A 21213-nucleotide genomic window follows, 5' to 3' on the forward strand; every position below is an offset into this window, starting at 1 on the left:
ATGGTTTCTGCCATTGTTTCCATCTCATGTTGTAATGGTCAGTATTAATTACTACATTAGATGTATTGAAATTGTACCATGCCAGCCTGAGATGTCCATTCAAGTCCTCTTGACTTGGATTTTTATACCATTTATTAGCAATATCGAGGATAAGGGACTGACTAGTAATGTATATGTTTGTGTATGATGCCCTATAAGATAAATTATAAAAACATAATATATTTTCATATATAATAGAATCTAAGTTAAAGTATTTATGAAATATAGATTTTTAAAGTCTTAAATTCTTCTTTTTAGAAAACATTTTGTAACCGTATTGCTATGACTACTACTTTTGCTTTCTTATTAGAGTAGAATCCTATTTTGTGATGTTCATTTGGTCATTCTATTAAATTTCATAAGTTTAATATTTTTTTCATCTCCACTTTTATTCTACACTGTATTTTTTCAACATAATAAAAATTTTCATACATGGTACAGTTAAAACAATTGTACATTGAATACTCAAATACCTACCACCTAGATTCTCCATAAATACTTTACTCTGTTTGCTTTGTCACCTGTGTATTTGTTTCTATATGCCTTTTTTTTTTTGAGATGGAGTCTCACTCTGTCCCCCAGGCCTGACACCATCTTGGCTCCCTGCAACCTCCACCTCCTAAGTTCAAGTGATTCTCCTGCCTCAGCTTCCCAATAGTTAGGATTGCAGGTGCCTGCCACTATACCCAGCTAATTTTTGTATTTTTAGTAGAGATGGGATTTCACCATGTTGGCCAGGCCAGTCTTGGAACTCCTGACCTCAGGTGTTCCTTCCAACTTGGCCTCCCAAAGTGCTGGGATTACAGGTGTGAGCCTGTATCTGGCCTATATGCCTCTTTTCATTCATTAATTTATATTTTTTATACATTTCAAGGTAAGTTCCAAACATAAGTACACTTTCTAAACACCTTAATATGAACATAAGTAGCTAGAATTTTGTAGTTATTTAGAGTTTTTTTTTTTTATTTTTGAGGTAAAATTACTTGCAGTGAAGTGGACAACTTAACCATTTCATGTATCACTCCATGAGTTTTAACTAATACATAAACATGTAGATTTGCTGTTCTAGAACTTTGAAAAAATTCAATCATATGTACTCTTTTTGTGCATATTATATATATGTTTTTGAGATTTATTCAAAAACATTGGTTTTTTTTGCATATATCATCACTCGTTTGTTTCTTTTTTAATACCTAGTCACATGATATGAGGTAGACATTTTTCTTTAGGAATTTCTAGTTGTGGCATTATTTGTTTCCTTTTTCTGTTAGATGACTTTAATATCTTTGTCAAAAATCAAGGGAGTATAAATGTGGGCTTATGTCTAGGCTTTCCATTCAATACTTACTAGTATAGTGTGAAGTATGCATTTTTCCCCATAGTATATTTTGAGTTTTTGCAGCACCATTTGCATTCCCTTTGAATTGCTGTGTTGCTTTAGTCAAAAATCAAGACCAAAATGTGGGCTTATTTCCAGGCTCTCTGTTTAATTTAATTCAGTTGATTTATTTGTCAATCCTCATGCTAGTGCCATGTTGTCTTAAATTACTGTAACTTTATAGTAAGTCTTGAAGTCATGTACATTGTCTTCCAATTTTGTTCTTCTTTTATAAAATGTTATTTAATATTCTAGATTTTCTGCACTTCCACATAAGTGATAGAATCTGTTTCTCAATTTCTACAATAAAGCCTCTGCTATTTGTTTGTTTGTTGTTGTTGTTTTGAGGTAGAGTCTTGCTCTTTTGCCCAGCCTGGAGTCCAGTGGCACAATCTCAGCTCACTGCAGCATCTGCCTCCTGGGTTCAGGTGATTCTCGAGCCTCAGCCTCCTGAGTGGCTGGGATTACAGGCTTGTGCACCACACCTTACTAATTTTTGCATTTATAGTAGAGAAGAGATTTCACCATGTTAGCCAGCCTGGTCTCGAACTTCTGACCACAAGTGATCCACCCACCTCAGCCTTCTGAAGTGGTATGATTACAGGTGTGAGCCACTGTGCCTACCCTAGCCTTTGCTATTTTTAAAGGATTATGCTGAATCTACAGATCAATTTGGAGAGAATTGATAACAATATTGAGTCTTCTAAATCATGAATGTGGCACATCTCACCATTTATTTATATTTTTTTCAGTTTGTCTCGGCAGTGTTGCATAGTTTTCAGTTCTACATTGAAGTTGTATTGGACTTAATTCTTTTGCCTTTTCCTTTTTATAGGCTCTGGATCAGTATCATTATACGAGGTAGAAAGATGTCAACAGCTATCTGCTACAAGTAAGATTGTGTATCCTTTTTGAGATATGGGCACAATAATGAGTATAATAAAGTCTGCTTCTATATTTCCCAACTAATCAATTTCTTTCTAATAGTAAAACACATATCCTTGAAAGCTAAAGTATGTCCATATTTAACTTTCTTCTTCTACCTTGTCCATAAAACAGATATGCATTTTAAACATTAAATACATGATGTATTTTAAGTCATGTATCTCTGTTAGAGTTACATGACTTAAGCTATTACGTGAAGAGTTATCCTGTTACACTATGCATTTAGCAGTGTACCATAAAGAAGCTCCTTACAATATGCCTCAAACTTTTAATTTAATTTTAGTAATGATAGTGTGTCTATCAAATACTCTCCTTCTGTTACATCAGCTAAGATTTTTTTAAAATTTTCAGAAAAATATTTTAAGCACAAATATATTAAATGTGCTATTGTAAAAATTTAATTTCTCACATTGCAGAAAGAAGATACAAATATGAATAGAAGGCTTGATAAAAGCTTGTAATGTTGTATTGAATTGGAGGTGCCATTATGTACTCATGATTTTATAGATAAATACAGAAATAGATGTAGCTGTGTGTATGCATGATACACATATATTCACACACATACACATTCCTTTGTATTGTAGGGGTGTTTGTGTGCATATCAGTATGAATGTGTATTTATATATACCCTATCTCTCTCTCCATGAAAGGGCATAGAAGCAGCAGCACTCTAGTTGCACTAAGCACACCTAGTGCACAGATCTTGTGTTATAAATAATATCTCTCTCTCAAAGGAATCAGGGCTCCTTCGTGAAACAGCAAATTTCAGAACTAGAACAGGAATTACAAGATTAGTATGGAGTATCCTTGTAGTACTAGAAAGTAAGGAGGTGCTCAGTTAATGAAACTTGTCAAATGGCTTATGATAGAATATGTCTAATCTGGGAACATTTGAGCATCAATATAAATAATATTAGTACTAATTGAGTAAAGTAGGAAAGCATGAGCCGATGTTGATGATAATTAACAAAAGAAAAAGAAAATATATGGAGTTAAGTGAAAATATCTTTCTTAAAGTAGAATAACAAATATAAAAGTGATAATGAACTTGTAAAAAAAAATCACGATTTTGTACCCATTATTGTAATTGTTGAGATAGTTGTCGATCTGTGGATTCTAAACTATCAGGATATTTGAAGAAAAATTAGATATTTATATTTTCTCTAGTATATTTTCGTTAAATACAAGGGAGAAACAGTAAGTTTTTGGTAGAGAAGTGATTGGACACTGCCTTTACCAGCTAAGTAAAGTTAGGTCCACATTAATAGTAACATTCACTTTGTATGCCTCTCAGTGTGATACACTGATAAGCACACAGTATCACTTATCCATTATTCCTGCCAAAAATGCATAAGCTAAATCTTAGTCTGAGGAAGAACCAGACACATCCAAATTGGTGTTTATTCTACAGAATAAATGGCCTGTACTCTTCAAATATATCAGTGTCATCTTAGACAAAGAAAAGCTGAGGATCTGTTTTACATTAAAGAAGTCTAAAGAGACATGAGAATTAAGTGTAATACATGGTCCAGGGTTGGATCTTACACTTGAAAATAAAATGCATGCTAAGAAGAACATTTTGAGGACAATTGGAGAGATTTGAGTAATGTTTATTAATTTGATTATAGTTGTAAATCAGTTAAATTAATGTTGAAAATTGCCCTGTAATTATGTCAATAAAATGTCTTCTTGTGAAATACATACTGGAGAATTTAAAGGAAAGAAGGCATAATGTCTGGTAGTTAGATGATTCAATAATATTTGTGCGGTAAGAGACAGAGATAAAAACAGACCCAAAGACAATGATAAATGTGCAAAAATGTTAACAATTGGTAGATCTTGGTGAAGATTTTACAGAAGGTCTTTGTATTTGTTATTGCAGTTTTCCTTAAGTTTGAAAGCATTTTAAAATGAAGTTAAAAATTTCTGGTTAAAATACGAGTTTGAAGCAATTGTTGTTACCACTGTATAGCAATTTACACTAAATTGATCAAGTCTGCCACTGGTTTTTTTTAAAACAATCGCCACCACAATAGAATTGTTCCACTGTAAACCCTTGTCCATTTGTTCCTTGAAGGAAAACTAATTCTACAAGAATTTCATTGGCTTAAAGCTCAGTACTGAAAGGAATTGTCTTCGCCAATGAAGTTAATAAGATTTGTATATCATTTCTATTTTCTAAAATACACAAAAGTGTTAAGCTAAATGTATAGCAAGCTGTTGCCTTAAGCTAAGGGTCACCAGCAATTTTATACTTTCCCCGTAAAAACTGATCGCTACAATCCCAGGCGTTCTTTCCACAAGTAGCTGAGGAGACCTTTTCTACCTGTTTCCCAGGCAATTGCTCCCAGTGCTTTTGTCTAGCTTTTTTTTTTCCCAGTTTGACGCAACTTCCTCTTCCTTTTCCTCTTCCTTCTCCTGTACTCCCTCCTTTCAACTTCCCAGACTTCTTCTCCACTACTACACCACTCCCATGACAGATCACCCTTAATGTCCCTTCCCGTTCTTAACAATCTGATTTTATAAATGATGGTTCAATAAAAAGTAACTAATTTGAAACATCAAAGAGCCTGCAAATAATACTGGGCCAATGTGTTTTGTTACAGACACTAATGAGAACTTCAAGCCGTTGTGGCAGACACCAATTAGAACTTAAACTGTTGCCTAGTATATTATTTTCTTAGCTAAATAACCCTTTTTTATTTTGTTAGCCAGATTTTATTTTGTTAGCTTTCTTTTTCTGTTAGCCAGATTTCCATTAGTCTCATACTAAAATGCTTCTTTGAATACTTACCAGGCAATTATTTCTTCCCCAGATAATCCAGCATTTATTAGTACACATTTGTTGAGCACCTACTATGTGCCTGGCACTATGATAGTGGGCCTTGGGTATACATCCGGGAATAAAGACATAATGCTTGCTTTCATGGAGTTGACAATAGAGCTTAATTAGATTTTATAGTACATATTTGGTACAGGAGGTTGCATGTTATAAATATTCTTGTTATGATTTAATATAAAAATTCTTTACAGTACTTACAGATCATCAGTATCTGGAGAGGACACCACTATGTGCCATTTTGAAACAGAAAGCTCCTCAGCAGTATCGCATCCGAGCAAAATTGAGGTCATATAAGCCCAGAAGACTATTTCAGTCTGTTAAACTTCATTGCCCTAAATGTCATTTACTGTGAGTATTTTCCATAATAAAATAAAAGTGTTCACATTATTGTGCACATATATGTAATTCTGTGTCTTAGGAATAAGTAAATTGTGAATATATGTATTATATTTTCAAGGAATGGTAATGTTTTTTGGGTAAAATACTAAATTCTTAGAGAACAGATTCTTCTGATAGTAATAAAAGTGGGTGCTATTTTTAGATATAAATTCAGCTTAGTCACTCTGATAAAAGCAAATGAAAAATAAATGAATGTATTTGGGCAGGCTTATTTGTTGCAAAAGTATCTTCCCAAATATAAACCTTTATTAACTGAAATTTTGGAAAAGAGTTGTAATTACATGAAATTTTTAATTAAGTGATATAGAGAACCTTGTTGGTAAACTTATGCTTAATAACTAGAAGATAATACATATAATTTAAATTTCTTTTAAGAATTTCTCAATGCCTTTACTCCAAACACCAGTTATTATATAAATATGTAATAAATGTATATAATGGTTTTGTAATCCTTTTGCTAGAAAATCAGCTCAAGACATATTCTGAAAATCATTTTTAAAAGCTCCTCATCTTTTTGTTGCAATTTGACTATCTTTCCTCTGAATATCTAAAATGATGTTTTGGAAAATGTAGATAATTGATGGATATATCATTTGGATGCCATAAATTGAGTTTTCACTAAAATGTGCTACAATGTATGAGTATATATGTACATAGCTATATATTTGTATGCTTATAAATTGTGACTATCCGTGTTCATTAATATACGTATATTTTCCCCTCCAAAATTTGGGCATAATACTGTTTGAGGAGATTTTTTTTATTATAAAATTTCCTTAAGTAAAAAGTGAGGGAACCATCTTTACCCATTTGAGCTTTTGGGATTAAAGTATATATATATAAGGATTTTAGATGATTCTTCAAGTATTGTCAAATTTTGGCTCATTGAGTTTCATAAAATCATATAGCTTTGTAAAATAAAACCACTCTCTGTGATCATTTTTTAAACAAATAAGGACATTATCTCAGAAATTAACAGAAACTATCTAAAGTTACACAGTTAGTTAGCAACAGAACCAGAATAAAGCCATAAACCTTTTGATTCCAAATTCTGTCATTTCTACTACATAATACTTAACCATGTGACTTCTTAAAAGTATTAATTATAAACAGAATTCAAAATAGTTTAGAATTACCCTTTTCCCTAAGTGTGGTCAGTGGATATTTAACTGGAGTGAAGACAGGGGGCACTGCATTTTTTTTCTCCTGCTGGGAAATTTAGCATTCCTTACAGAGGAGAAAAACAAATGGTGCTAGGAATAATTATAAGTAGCTTTGTATCACAAAACCAGGCATGGATATTGCTAGCAGTTAATGTAATTATGATTTGGATATGCTTACACACAAAATATCAAATATTTATCTATTAAATAAAAGTTATTTATTCTGCAAAGTGAATCAGCTCCATAATTTACAGAATTTAAGAAAAAGTAACTGATTCATCTGCATGTAAGAATGATACTTTTTAATTAGATAACTTGTTAAATTGAAGTTTTCAAGCTCATATCAAAATTGATTTCTGTCATTTCATTGTCAATGATTTTAGGCAAGAAGTTCCACATGAGGGCGAATTGGATATAATTTTGCAAGATGGTGCAACTATAACCCCAGATGTCAAGCTGCAAAATACATCATTATATGATTCGAAAATCTGGACCACTAAAGATCAAAAAGGGCGAAAAGTAGCAGTTCATTTTGTGAAAAATAATGGTATTCTCCCACTTTCAAATGAATGTCTACTTTTGATAGAAGGTAACATACTTAAGTCACTGTTTTGTTAGAATACTGCTTTTGCATAATTTTCATAATTAATTATTGTTTAATATATTACAGGCTACCTAGTATGTATAAAGTAAAAATAATATTTAAATTTTACAAAATTGAATATATGTTAACTAGATTCAAATATATATACTCAATGTACATAAATTTATCTTAATTTCCTTTCAAATTGTACATTAGACTCAAGTGTTTACATTTAACTCTATTATTGGTTTGCATTCAATTTTGTCAGTGCTAAGCTGATTATCTAGTTAAGTAATGATAAAGAGGCTGATTGCTTATGTACTGTTGCTGTTTTCTTGGCCTCTGGATGTCACTGTTGTTTTATAAAAATAGGGTGAAAATCATCTATTGTATCTAAATCAAGGAAGAGACTATTGAAACAAGGTAACTTGATAAGCTATAAATGAAATTTGTCATGTTTGTTTTTTCATTTTCTTTTCATTTTCATCTAATTTTTATCTAATATTTGTCTAAAATATATACTGTACATTTTTTCTTATGGCAGATTTAAAGTTTCATTATTTTTCTTAAGGCTTTTCTTTTGTTGTAGCCTTGTGAAATAAAAGAAAAATACCTTCTTTAATTTGCATTAGAGTAATATATAGTTTTATTTTTAATAAATGAGGGAATCCTATGTAAATTATACCTTTGGGTAATTATATGTCAATATAGGTTCATTTTTAACAAATGTACCACTATGGTGGAGGATGTTGATACTGGAGGTGGCTAGCATATGTGGTAGCAGGGAATATGGAAAATTTCTATACCTTCCTCTTAATTTTGCTGTGAACCTAAAACTGCTCCTTAAAAAGAAAAAAAAATGAAGTCTTAAGAAGGAAACATAGTCTACAACACCAAGAGTGAACGCTAATATAGACTGTGGACTTTGATTGATAATGGTTTGTTAAAATAGGTTTCTCAATTGACAATTTACCACTCTGGTGCAAGATGTTGAGAATGGGGAAGTAAGGGGGTAGCTGAGTAATAATAAAGTGGGTAAAGGACATAAGGAAACTTTGTACTTTTTTCTTAATTTTGCTATGAACCTAAAACTGCTTTTTAAAAAAAGCCTTATTTGAAAAAAAAAAAATTAGAATGTATGTAAAAGCACTTTGAAATGTAAAAGGAATATAAGAATGTAGCTCTTTTTGTTTTATATTTTTAAGTATTATAACCTGAGTCAAGGGCTAGGATCTTACTGCAGTATAACACTGTTCTGGTTTGGAAATAACAAAATGAAAAACTGGCCTGGACTTAGAGACGAACCAAAGTAAACCATATAAACCAAAGTCATTCTTAGACTTTAAGGACCGGCAGCAGCACTCGCTGATATTCACGCCAAGTTAATGCAGTTGACACTATTTTATTGTGACCATAGTTTACATTAGGGTTCACTCATTGTGCTGTACAGTTATTTATGCTTTGACAAGTGCAGAATACCATGTACCCACCATTAGAGGCTCATAGGAAACAGTTTCACTGCCCTGTAAATCCTCTGTGCTCCTCCTATCCATCCTCCTACCCCTTCGCCAAACCTCTGGCAACCACTAATCTTTTTACTATCTTAATAGTTTTGCCTTTTCCAGAATGTTTAGCTTTTCTTCTTTTTATCTTCTAGAAGTCTTCCAGTTTTGCATTTTATATTTGGATCTGTAACGCATTTTCAGTTAATTTTTGTAAAAGATGTAATTCTGTGTCCAGATTTCTTTTGCATGCAGATGTCCAGTTTTCCAGTACCATTTGTTAAAAAGACGGTTCCTTCTCCATTGAATTGCCTTTACTTTTTTGTCAAACCAGTTTATTCATGTGAATTTGTTTCTTTATTCTCTATTCTGTTTTAATCTATTTATATGTTATTTTGCCAATATCACACCATCTTCATTTCTAAAGCTATATAGTAATTCTTGAAATTGTGTAGTGTTGGTCCTTCAACTTCGTTCTTTTTCTTCAGTATTGTGTTGGCTATTGTGAAACTTTTGCATTTCCATGTAAACTTTATAATCAGCTTGTCAATATCTAAAAATAACTTGCTGGGATTCTTATTAAGATTGTCATAAATCTGTAAGTCAAACTGGAGAGGGAGAACTAACATCTTGATGTTATTAACAATGAACATGGACTATCTCTCTATGTAGATATTCTTAGATCTCTCTAGGGTTTTATAGCTTTCCTCATATAAATAAATTCAACAAAATATAGATCACATTTTTTTAGCTTTATACCTAAGTCTTTTCTTTTTTGGTAATGATTATTTTACGTTAAATTCAGACTCCAATTGTTTGTTGCTTATATATAGGCAAGGAATTGATTTTTTTTTAATTAACCTTATATCCTGTACCGTTGCTGTAATTGCTTATTATTTCATAATTTTTTGTTGTAATTTTCTCTAAAAGACAGTTTTTTACTTCCTTCCTAATATGTATACCTTTTATTTCCTTTTCTTCTCTTACTGCATTAGATAGGGCTTCCAGTACAATGTTGAATAGAAGCAATGAGAGGGAATGTTCTTTCTTTGATCTCAGTCTTAGGTGGAAAGTATCACCATTAAATGTAATTTTAGCTGTCGCTATTTTATGATGTTCTTTATCAAGTTGAAGAACTTTCCCAATATTCTTAGTTTGCTGAGAATTTTTATTATTAATGATGTTGAATTTTATCAAATGCCTTTTTTATTACATCTATTAATGTGATTATACAATTTTTCTTCTTTAGCCTATTAATGTGATAAATTACATTAATTGATTTTGGGGTATTTAACCAGCCTTGCATACATAAATCTCATTTAGTCATGGTGAATAATTATTTTCTTTTTTGATTTAATATTTAAATATTATTTGAGTATTTTTGTATGTGGTTTATAAGAGAAATTGATCTGTAAGTTTTCATTCTTGTAATGTATTTAGTCATGTATTCGAATATTGCTGGCCTCATAAGAGTTAGGAAACGTTCCCTCTACTTCCATTTTCTGGAATACATAGTAGAGAATTGGTATCATTTCAGTGTTTGGGTAGACTTCTCTATTGAAACGATCTGAGCCTGGTGATTTTTTTCCAAGATTATTATTATTGTTTTAATTTTTCTATAGACATAGTCTTATTCAGATTATCTGTTTCTTCTTGTGTGAGTTTTGAAAGATTATGTCTTTCAAGAAATTGATTCATTTCATCTAAGGTGTCAAACTTGTGGGTATAGAATTGTTTATAATATTTATTATTAACACTATATTTGAAACTACGTGATATTTAACTTCCTCTGAAACATAATTTGTATGGAACTGTAATGTCACTGAATCATTTTATCATAGTATTTGTTGTTAATACTTATAATTTACTAAATAGACTATGTGTCAGGCACTTTACTACCTAGTTTGCTATTTTATCTTTAACTCTCATAATAGGTCCTCTGTAAGCTAGATATATCCCCTTTTTAAACACATGAGGAAACTGAGACCAAGAGAAAATGGTGAAGAACTCAAGGTTAAAGACCTACTAAATGTCAGAAAAAAATGTAAACTTAGGCTTTTCTGTCTCCATAGTCCATGTTAAAATGTCTACTGATTGCAAATAAGTTGTTCTCTGTTAAGACGGCTCCACATACAAACCTCTAGAAACCAGTATTCACATAGATGAATGCAAATGTATTTTCTTACACTGATTCATTTGTTCAAAACATGATTATTGAATGCCTATTGTGTGCCAGACACTGATTTAGGCATTAGTGGTAATGTAGCAAACAACAAAGTGTTTCCTTTCATGGACTTTTTATTAAGAGGAAATCACAAAAATATTGATACCAGTAGTCACTCATGGCTTTATGTGATTTACAAATACTGACTCATTTAATCTTTATAATCTTTTTACAGAGTAACATTATTCTCAGTTTTACAAACGGGGAAACTGATATACCAAAGTTTAAGTAACTTGACCAAGGTTGTCCAGCTTATGTGCCAAAGCCACACTGGTGTGGTCAGTGTGAATGGCTAGATGAAATCTCACCAGTTTCTTTAAAATAGCATTTCTGGACAGGAACTCATAGAGAAAAGAGTTAGTGAATGGTCACCTATTGCAGTTTTGAACAGTAGGCAGGAGTCTCTTTAGCAAGGCTAGGTATCCATCTCCAGAAGATAGACTAGCTTTTGGAAGCTTTTAAGTAGCATGCTTTGGGAATATTGTTTTGAGTTTTTAAGCTGGCATAATGAGGGTTTATATCTGACTGCAGTATGATATAGCAGAACTGTGGCTTCCAAAAACAATGACCTTGGGGGAAATAGTATGGGAACAGGGCAAGTTAAAATGCCACAGAGCTCACTGCTCTTACAAAAATTCAGCCATTTTTATGGAACACTCCTTCAAGACGCCTTGGATCATTGAAGGCCTCTGGTAATTTCTAGAGTTCTAAAAAAGGTTTTACAGTTTTTGCCAATACTCTTATTGCTGTTTTAGACAAGTGTGTCTTTGGATGTCCTCACTCTGCTATGCCAGAAGTGCTTCTCCCTTATAATTGAATGTTGACATTACAAATTCTACCCAAATTTTAGGAAACACAGATGTATTTTTTAAATCCTTTTCTTTTGCCTGGAGAGAGGAAGCATTGTCGACTAAGTAAAAAGGACACTGCCTTCTAATAATGGCATGCCATTGGGCAATACTTCTCAGCCAGTGTGGTCATTTGAATGCTTACTCTGCCATAGAATTAAGTGTGATAATTTTCCCAGGAAAAATGAACAAATTTTATATATGAATTTATATAACATGAACTACTCATATCTATATTTAAATGAAATATTGACCTGAAAATTGAGATTTATTTTAAACTCAAAACTAAATTTGTCCAGATATTAATTAGTATATAGAAAATTTATTAGTGAGAATCTGATAATACCTTGGCTCTTACCTTATATTACCTTTTGGTTATTTGAACCAAAAGTATTCTGGCATAAAGGGTAATTTGTTTAAATTTAGAAAGATGGTTAAAATTTCACAGGCTTTATGTTTTACCTAAGTCTCAGCATTTTTATCCATTGATTATTTTCAATGTACAGGATTGTAAGTTTACGAATTTATATTTTCACATACATTCATTGTCTTTTTTCTGTCCATTTCTTAGGCTTTTATTATACCTCACATTTTATTTAATAGAACTGTACTTTTTCTACATTTTATTTGCACTACTGGAAGGGTTTATTCTCTTAACAGGAGGTACACTCAGTGAAATTTGCAAACTCTCAAACAAGTTTAATAGTGTAATTCCTGTGAGATCTGGCTACGAAGACCTGGAGCTCTTGGACCTTTCAGCACCATTTTTTATACAAGGAACAGTACATCACTATGGGTATGTTTTCAACTTAGAAAATTTTTGGAATTAAAAACTGTTTAAGAGTAAATTTTACTAGTTTATTTCATTGGTTACTATATGTTCAACAGAAACTTATAGTTATATCAGCTTAGATGTACTAGCTTTTTCTGACATACATCTGTTCTTTTGATAAGCATATATACAGAGAGTACACATAATGTGTGAGACATAGAGCTTCCTTCTTTTGATTCCACAGTCAGATGCTGGTACTCACTTGTTTTCTTTCACAGTGAGGATTTAGATACCAGTTACAGAAAAAAAATCAGAGCTGCAAACCTACTAAAAATTAAGTACTGAATTTCAGAATTTCTGAGCCACTAAATTACAAATTTGCTGCCACTGAAGATCGGAATATAAAAGAATACATTAGAAGCCATAAACAGATTTCTAAATTTAGAAGAAGGGGATAGGAATAAAATCTCCTCTACTAAACAATCACCCTAAGCATGTTCTGATTTGAGAAACCTTGGATTGTAGTATATGTTTTGTCATACTATTCCTCCTCTTTTCCAACTTCTAAATTTGTAGTAATTATTAGTCATTGTCTTAATGTGTAAATCCTGATTCAAAAATTACATGCTCGTTGAAAAATACTATACTGTAACCATGATACCTCCTTAATTGTATGGTAAAGTCATTGTTAGGTATTGCCTCTGTTCTGTCAACAAATCTTAAAATTTTAGCCGTAAAGTGAAACTGTGTGCCACTGACTTAAATCCCTGGGTTATAGCTGTTTTTACTCTTATATGCTCAGTGTCTAATTATCTCTCTTGTTAGACTCATGATCTGAGAGTCAGTTTTTTTTGAAAATAAAATGATTTTTAATTAAAATAATTAAAAAATAAAAACTCATAAATTCTATTTTTCTTGTATAATAAGTCACTAATTGAGCTTTCTCTTTCTGCATGCTCATCCTCGATTACTTGCTCTTGTTCTTTCTCCCTTCTCCCTATTTTGCCTTCCCAGTATTGGGCACTATGACAAGTCTAAACCAGGAGGAAAGGAAATACTCATTTTAAACTCTATAATATAACTTATTCATTTACTAGAAGTCTCAAAAAAATTACCTGAAGGCTCTCGACTTTTTTTTCTTTGAGATGGAATATTGCTCTATTGCCCAGGCTGGAGTACAGTGGCATGATCTCAGCTCACTGCAACCTCTGGCTCCTGGGTTCAAGCAATTCTCCTGTCTCAGCCTCTCAAGTAGCTGAGATTATATGCACAAACCAAATGCCCAGCTGATTTTTTTTTTTTTTTTTTTTTTTTTGCATTTTCAGTAGAGACATGGTTTCACCATGTTCGCCAAGCTGGTCTGGACCTCCTGACCTCAAGTGATCTGCCCGCCTTGGCCTCCCAAAGTGCTGGGATTACAGGTGTGAGCCACCATGCCTGGCCAAAACTCTGGACTTTTTTTATTAGTTGCTTCAAAACTAAGAATGCTGTTCACACTCCATATTTTAAGACACTTTTACATTTTTTATTACTTGAGCTTCATCATCAAAAGCCAGTATATCTTTTTAATTGATTCATCTTTTTATTTTTAGGTTATGAAATAATTTTTGTTGTTGTTGTTGCTGTTGTTTTTGAGATGGAGTTTCGCTCTTGTTACCCAGGCTGGAGTGCAATGGCGCGATCTCTCCTCACCGCAACCTCTGCCTTCTGGGTTCAGGCAATTCTCCTGCCTCAGCCTCCCAAGTAGCTGGGATTACAGGCATGTGCCACCGTGCCCAGCTAATTTTTGTATTTTTAGTAGAGACGGGGTTTCACCATGTTGACCAGGATGGTCTCGATCTCTTGAACTTGTGATCCACCCGCCTTGGCCTCCCAAAGTGCTGGGATTACAGGCGTGAGCCACCGTGCCCGGCCTATGAAATAATTTTAACTTACAGAAAAATATGAAAACTAACATCACAACAATTACATAACCACCATTTAGATTTAACAAATGTTAACATTTTATCATTATTCCAGACCCTCCCCACCGCTTTTTTTTTTTTTTTTTTTTGGAGTTAGAGTCTCACTCTGACACCCAAGCTGCAGTGGCATGATTTCAGCTCACTGGAGACTTGATCTCCTGGGCTCAAGCAGTCCTCCCACCTCAGCTCCCAACTAGCTGGAACTACAGATGCACACCACCACCACACCTGTCTAATTTTTGTATTTTTTGTAAAGATGTGGTTTTGCCATGTTGCCCAGGCTGTCTTGAGCTCCGGAGTTCAAGCAATCTGCCTGCCTCAGCCTCCAGACTTTTCCTTTTAAGAAATTAAATGTTATGGAGAAGTAATATAACTCCATACCAATCCCTTCTCTAACCCTTTTTTCTCAGAGATAGCTACTTTTCCCAAGTTGGATTAAATCCTTCTCATCAATGTTTTTATGCCTTCATATGTGTGTGAACTTTGAAGCAGTATAGCATATTTTTTGTTTTGTAAATTTATATAAACTGTTTCGCACTATGCCAAGCCTTTTGCAGCTTGCTTTTTTACATTCATTATTATATTCAAGATTTACCCATATTGATGCATGTACATTTAGGTTATTTATTTTAATGCCTATGGAGTATTTCATGAAAGACCAGAATTTGTTGGCTATTTACCAATTAATGGTGGATATGTGTTATTTTTTGTTTCATTTATAGAGAGTACTGAATGAAGTCACGTTTTATGTTTCTTGTGTATTTCCCTTCTCATAAAATGAGCTCAGTGGGTCATGACCAACTTTTTTTTAATCGTATGATGTAATTGTAGTAAGAAATGGAATGAGAGGGAATGGATAATAGAGAACATTTTACATAGTAAGGGTCAGTGTTGTTCCGTAGCACTTTCATTTCAGTTGTGTGTGTATGTTTGTATTACTAAAATATGTTAATAAATAATTTCTTACTGTGAGCCCTTAACAAAAATGTTTGAAAGTTACTACTAAGGTGTTTACCTGGAATTAGAATTACTGGATTATAAAGTATACATAAGTTTTGCTTTATGAGAAAAATACCCAGTTGTTCTTCCCATGGTTCTAACAATTTATGGTCCCATCAGTAATGTATAAAAATTTTAGTTTCCACCAAGTTCACTCCAACACTTAGTATTAATCTATTTCTGTCCTATACTTGGTATTAGTCTAACTTGTGCTTTTATTAGGCCAATGAACATCAGATGCTATCAGTGATGTTTTTGTTTGTATTTCCTAGATGTCTAGTGTGTTTAAGCAGCCCCCATGTTTATCAGCTACATAGGTTTCCTACTCTGTGAATTCCATGTTTACATCTTTTGCCTCTTTTTCTGTGAGGTTACTGACTTCTTTCTTGGTTTATTTTTGAACAAGCATACATGTAATTGGTTTCTTCAGAGATACTAGTCTTTTGTAAATTTCATCCATACTTCTAGTATGGATGCCTTTTTAACTTTATGGTTTCTTGTGTTTTATAGGCTTTTTAAAAATTTTTGCTAGGTAATTGCTTTATAGCTTACTCTCATCCATTTACTTTCAAGTTTCTGGCATTCTGTTTCTTATGTCACCAATAAATAAAAGTTTATTGCTAAATTTTAGTTTTAATAGTTGAGTTTAAAATATAATCTTAAATTATTGATATATTTAGTTTATGTTCCTAATTTTTTCTGTTTCCCCTTTTACTGCTTTTGGAAGTAAGTAGTTCTCTATTTAATTTTGACTATCTTTAATTTTTAATTTTTATCCTATACTTGCTTTATTAATTTCTAATGCTAATTAATATCATAGTTTTTTTTCTTAGACAGTAATATTTTTTTCTTAAATTAATGTCTTTTATTAGAAAAGATGATAAGATGTAATATGGTTACCCTCTTGTTTTCCCAAAGTGCAAATGAAAACAAATGTGTATGGACCTTTTCAACTTTTATTTTTATTCAAGTATATCTTTTCAAGTATATTTTCTTATCAACATCTCATAAACATTGTGATGATGCATAATAAAAAATATATAACTCATACTTAAAATATATTAGTATTCAAATAAAGCAAAATCCCTATACTAAATAATGCACGACTTTAGTGTATTGTATAGTCTTCAATTTATATACATTTCAAAAGATAGCTACAATATTAGGCATCATAAAATACAAACCTCTGGATATATGCTTACTAAAAATATTATCTAGAATCTTGTATGTTCTAACTTCTTTAGTAATTTTTCTCTATTGACCATATTTATTAAGACTTTGAATTTATTAAGATATTTACTTACAGTGGCCAGGCATGTTTACTCATGCCTGTAATTCCAGTACTTTGGAAGGCCAAGGCAGATAGATGGCTTGAGCTCAGGAGTTTGAGACCAGCCTGGGCATTGTGGCAAGACTTTGTCTCTACAAAATTATAAAAATTAGCTAGGCATGGTGATGCACAACTGTGGTTCCAGCTACTTGCGAGGCTGAAGTGGGAGACTCACTTGAGCCTGGGAGGCAGAGATTGCAGTGACTCAAGATTGTGCCACTTTACCACTCCAGCCTGGGTGATAGAGTGAGAGACCCTATCTCAAAAAAAAAAAAAAAAAGATAATGCTTATAGAATCAAAGAATAGAGATGAGCATTTTCTTTGACTTTTCATTTTAACAAATAAGGAAATTGAGAGCAAAATTAATTAATGATTTGGACCTGGAACCCAGCACCCTATTCTCAATTTAGAGTTGTTTATTCTGAATCTTACACTGTCTTTTTCTTACCTTTATGTAATAAACTTACTCTTTCATAATTCTCTTCTGAAACAAGCAAGCACATTACAATGTAGGGGATGCAGTACTCTTCTATTTAATAATTTTTATTTTAAAACTACACATGTTTGAGCTATAAAAAGCTATAACAAGCTAAATTATTTTAAAATATTTATTTGGTTTTTTCTTTTATAAATTTCAGATGTAAACAATGTTCTAATTTGAGATCCATACAAAATCTAAATTCCTTGGTTGATAAGACATCGTGGATTCCTTCTTCTGTGGCAGAAGGTTAGCAAAATTTCCATGCCCTGCAATTTTGAATGTTTATATACAAGATTATTTCACCTACTTATATTTCAGCATACCTGAAAGTATACCTATTCCTTTGGATGCCTATTTCTTCTTCTGTAAGATAAACAGACTTTGCAAATTTTAAGCTATCTACCAAGGCTTCCTTTAGTCTGCATTTCTTCAAGCAGGCACCATCATTGTCTTTGTACTTTCCCCCATGTTTTACTATTTTGTTTTTCCTCATCAGGAAGCATTCCACTTAACCAGTGCTCTTCTCAAAATTTGGCATTCAGAGCTGGACATTGAGCTGCAGATGTGGTTTGGCCAATTCAGAATAGAGTGAAAATTATTTATTTATTTATTTATTTTTGCGGACAGAGTTTCGCTCTTGTTACTCAAGCTGGAGTGCAATGGCACGATCTCGGCTCACCGCTACCTCCGCCTCCTGGGTTCAGGCAATTCTCCTGCCTCAGCCTCCTGAGTAGCTAGGACTATAGGCACGCGCCACCATGCCCAGCTAATTTTTTGTATTTTTAGTAGAGACGGAGTTTCACCGTGTTGACCAGGATGGTCTCGATCTCTTGACCTCGTGATCCACCCGCCTTAGCCTCCTAAAGTGCTGGGATTACAAGCATGAGCCACCATGCCCGGCCGAAAATTATTATTATCTAAAACTGGACACTTAACTTCTACTAGCCTGAAATGGCATTGTATAGCTATTTATTTGTACACTTGGTTTTGTTTTCTTGCCTTGTTAATACAGCTGTCTCGTGTTTTATTTGTGGTCTAGTGAACTCCTAGGTTCTTATCACATGAACTTCTTGAACTTGGTTTCCTCATTCTATTCTTAATTTAATTCTTTGTTTTTGTGGTTCCTTCGGGTAGGTACTAAGTTTATCTTTCTTGATTTTAGTTCAGTTTTAACCTATGGAGACCTTTAGAAACCTAAAAATCAGTTCCCCTGTATTAATGTCTGGTTTATGCCCTAGTTCATGTCTATATGTCCTGATGTATTCTTACTTGCACTCTTAATTAGTCCTCCTGTTTAAATATGGGTTCCACAGATAGAAGCTAATATATAACATTCTATAAAGTGAGTATCTTCCATTTCCAAGTAAGAAGATATTTACCTTAACCTATAAATTTTCGTGTTATCCAGTATCTCTGTTGGACAGGCTGGTCTTGAACTGCTGACCTCAGGTGATCTGCCACCTCGACCTCCCAAAATGCTGGGAATACAGGCGTGAGGCTGTCAACTCATTTTAAATATACATTACATTAATATTTAATCAAAACAGGTTGGCCGGGCATGGTGGCTCACGCCTGTAATCCCAGCACTTTGGGAGCCCGAGGCAGGTGGATTATGTCAGGAGATCGAGACCATCTTGGCCAACATGGTGAAACCCATCCGTACTAAAATACAAAAAAATAGCCAGACATGATGGCATGGCACGTACCTGTAGTCCCAGCTACTCAGGATGCTGAGGCAGGGGAATCACTTGAACCCAGGAGACGGAGGTTACGGTGAGCCGAGATCATGCCATTGCACTCCAATCTGGCAACAGAGCAAGACCATCTCAAAAAAAAAAGATTATCATAAGACATTCTCCCTGGGTAATAGTGAAATGTTCCAAAATAAACCTGCTAAATGAGCTTAATTACAGGTTGAGTATCTGCGGAGTTAAAAAAACACAAACTGTCCTCTGCTCTGACACCACAGCAATCAGAACAGAAGACTTACGTGACCAAATGTATAAGGGTTTTCACCCACACGCCAAACAAGCAATCCTGCAGCAGATGCTAGCTGGTGTTCTCCAATTCAATTCTGACACTATCTATCTACCTGGAGATAATATCTTAAGTTATTTCAGTATATAAAATTTACAGGTCTATACTATCATAAGACAATTTTAATTTTACCTTGATAAGAAGTAGCAGACTCATGATTTGATCTTTTTTTTCCTTCACTAGTACTGGGTGTTGTACCGCTCCAATATGTGTTTGTTATGACATTTACTCTTGATGATGGAACAGGTGTATTAGAAACCTATCTCATGGATTCTGTAAGTATCAGAGGTAGTAAAGATATTTTTAATTAAAAAGTAATATTTAAAAAATTGAATACATTTATTTCTACCTGCTTTATTCCTAAAAGGACTTAAGGCAACTTAAAAATGTAAGTTAAAATATGAGCACATAAATTTTGAATCATCTGTGTATGTATCTCCTTTTTTATTTGACACTATAAATCTTAATATTTGAATAATGAAAAATTAAGTAACAGGGATTTAAAGAGTCATTCTCTATACCTTAGCCAAAATGCAAAGATCCAGGTACACTATGGCAGCATTATTTATAGTCAACATTTTATCATACTTTTTCAACCTCCACATTTCGTATTAGAGGAAATGAAGTTACTTTGACAGGAGGGATAGATAATTATTGTATAAAGTTTTGAGGCAGTCTACAAACGTTCCTCATTTCTGTCACTAATTGCAGCTTTGGAAGTCCCCAAGGCCACTCTTAGTTTTGATAATTCACAAGACTCTTAGAATTAACTGAAACCTGCTACACTGACAGCTACAGATTATTACAGTGAAAGGATGTACATTAAAATCAGATAATGGAAGAGATGTGTAGGACAGAGTCCAGGAAAGTCCCAGACTTGGAGCTTATGGTTGTCCTCTCCCCAGAGAGTTGCAGACTGTGTTACTTTCCTTGCAACAATGTATAACAATATACGTAATATATTGCCAAATAGGGAAGCTCAGCTAAAAGTTTTTAGTGGACTCCATCATATAGGTGTGCTTTACTGCCCATTGGCTGATCAGTCTTCAGCCCCTCTTGAAATCAAGCTGATACCACATGCTCTGAATGTCTCACCCTACATCATATTGTTAGACTATTAACAGTGACCAAAGCTTCCAGTCAAAAATACTTATATCACCTGTGACATGGGAAGGGCTTAGAGATTACCTTCCACAAGCTAAGGTCAAAGCCCAGACTTCTCTTAGGGTAAAGTTAAAATGTTTACTACATGCTTTGGAAAATATGTGAGGTAAAGTTAAGAGGAGAATTTTTCTTCTACCTACACAATTCATTTAACCTTTTATTAAATTATTAAGTATTTAATGAGCACCTGCTGTGTGCTAGGTACTATCCTATGTGATGGAAACAAAGCAAGCAAAATTCCTTCCTTCTTGAAACTTATAAAATAGTAGGAAAGATAAAAAATAAATAAATATGTAATATATATACTGTATGTTATATTCATTTGAGCTTAGCACAAGATATTTTTTCTGTGCAGAAAGAGAATAGCCTCACTGTTTTTAAATAATTATTACCATCATTATTATTATTAAATCAGAGCAATTTACTTGATTATGTATATCTCAAAGCTATTTTAAGATTAAAGTAGCATTTTAATCTAATTAGCATTTTAATCTACTAATCTAGAATGCTGAGACCAGCATTCTAGTTTATGAATTCTA

The 21213-nt window shown here is 33.1% G+C and overlaps 1 protein-coding gene across 9 annotated transcripts in view; it reads left to right on the forward strand.

The window, feature by feature from the left end:
* The window catches only part of POT1 (protection of telomeres 1), a 131795-nt gene that overhangs the window by 107998 nt on the left and 2584 nt on the right, over positions 1 to 21213 (forward strand). For all 9 annotated transcript variants that reach the window (XM_078343863.1, XM_009003136.5, XM_078343864.1 and 6 more), the window contains 6 exons: positions 2253 to 2309; positions 5399 to 5555; positions 7153 to 7358; positions 12587 to 12722; positions 17631 to 17719; positions 19694 to 19785. In XM_078343863.1, the coding sequence (XP_078199989.1) occupies positions 2253 to 2309; positions 5399 to 5555; positions 7153 to 7358; positions 12587 to 12722; positions 17631 to 17719; positions 19694 to 19785 (737 nt within the window). The remainder of the gene's footprint in view (positions 1 to 2252; positions 2310 to 5398; positions 5556 to 7152; positions 7359 to 12586; positions 12723 to 17630; positions 17720 to 19693; positions 19786 to 21213) is intronic.

This window comes from Callithrix jacchus, chromosome 11 (genome assembly GCF_049354715.1).
Source record: "Callithrix jacchus isolate 240 chromosome 11, calJac240_pri, whole genome shotgun sequence".
In the NCBI taxonomy this organism is placed as follows: domain Eukaryota; kingdom Metazoa; phylum Chordata; class Mammalia; order Primates; family Cebidae; genus Callithrix; species Callithrix jacchus.